Source organism: Sinocyclocheilus anshuiensis, unplaced genomic scaffold (assembly GCF_001515605.1).
Source record: "Sinocyclocheilus anshuiensis isolate Anshui unplaced genomic scaffold, SAMN03320099.WGS_v1.1 scaffold1161, whole genome shotgun sequence".
NCBI classification, from domain to species: Eukaryota; Metazoa; Chordata; class Actinopteri; order Cypriniformes; family Cyprinidae; genus Sinocyclocheilus; species Sinocyclocheilus anshuiensis.
In genome coordinates, this window is record NW_015558611.1 from 270,494 (window position 1) to 271,957 (window position 1,464).

Genomic DNA, 1,464 nt, shown 5'->3' on the forward strand with positions numbered 1-1,464 from the left:
GTCTTAACTTTTATAAAGAATATCTCTTTGGGTTTGAGACTTTAGTCTTTGCAACTTTACAGATCTTATCTATGCACAAACAGCTTGTAACACTCCAAAGAGAAAGGAAAACTTTAAAACGCATCATATGACCCCTTTAAGACTTTCTGAGCTTGCAGCCGAACTCTGTTGAAAACCCAGCATCTATTGGTTGTCCTCACTTTGTCTTGTGTCATCCTGACAGCTGTGTGCAACAGTATCCAGCATCCTGTCACAAAGGAAATTCTCTTTGAGTTTTTGGACCGGTGCGCCCAGGCGCAGTCCCGCAAAAACCCAGCCGACTCTGAGCTCATGCCACCGCCTCCACCAAAGAGAGCGAACCTCACCATCCCGCAGTAGCGCAGTGCCGCTGGAGCAGAATGGAAGCAGTTTGTTTTGGGGGTTTTTTATTCCCAAAATGTTCAGCAGCTCTGCCGGTGCACACCGCAAGAGAAGAGACTTCTGGAGAACATTTTGCTTTTTGGCCTCACTTTGGCTTCTGTTCTTGAAGTTGTTGACCTATTTAAAGACACTGGGAGAGAGCTTGTTTGAACATTGAGTGCTGAGGCACATTCTTATTTAAAAGAATAAAAATAAAAATGAATTGCATCGTTTTCTTTTTTATGTTTTGCATTTGTTACAGTCGCTTTTCCTCTCTGCATTGTTTGTTTTTCAGTTACTTTTTTTTTTTTACTAAACAGAACAGTAAAGTGTGCTAGATTTAGACCTAACCATGAATCACTGAAACAAATCCTGTGGAGTTTCACCAGATCTGGACTGATCTTAGTACTGATCAGTAATGCATATGCGGCTCATGACGTATGATTGTGTTTGTTAAATGAGAGTGTTTTGTATGTCATTATGCTTATTTGAAAAAAGAAACAAAAATTCTCAGGTTTTGTTTCTTAAAAACAATGCCAGGTGTTTTTGAGTTTACCTGGATCTTCTGGCTCATTGTTTTGGAAATGAAAAAAATACATTAAAGCAATAAATCCATAATAAAGATTACCAGCTATGCCGATACCTTCACATACAATACATGATCATTTTAGCTGAGGAACTTTGGATTTGTCTATATTCGATTTTCGGATAGGCCTAAATTGTTGTTTTTGTCATTTATAAGGATGCATGAGCATTTTGGCAGTTGTCACTCGTAATCACAGCTGAAGTTAGTGGCGTTCTTTATTGCCCTCACATTTCTCATCTAGTGTTTACAATATTGAAACCTGGTGTGCAAATAGCAGATCCATACGTCTGAGAAGAGATGACATTATCGCTGTCTCCTGAGGAGTGAGTCACACCTGGAATTTTTTCCTCATAAGACAAATGAAGGCTAAAGTCCCTGAAATGTGACACTATGAGGCTGCGCTGAGCTCATCTGCATGCTGAAGTGATTAGACCTTGATTGCTTCCCATATTGCACTTCTTATGGCTTTATGATGCCTC

The 1,464-nt window shown here is 39.7% G+C and overlaps 1 protein-coding gene across 1 annotated transcript in view; it reads left to right on the forward strand.

The window, feature by feature from the left end:
- LOC107680298 (mRNA-capping enzyme) overlaps nt 1–1,033 on the forward strand; it is a 126,464-nt gene extending 125,431 nt beyond the window's left edge. The window contains exon 16 of the mRNA XM_016476142.1: nt 224–1,033. Within this exon, the coding sequence (XP_016331628.1) occupies nt 224–378 (155 nt within the window). The 3' untranslated portion in view covers nt 379–1,033. The remainder of the gene's footprint in view (nt 1–223) is intronic.
- The last annotated feature ends 431 nt before the right edge of the window (nt 1,034–1,464 follow it).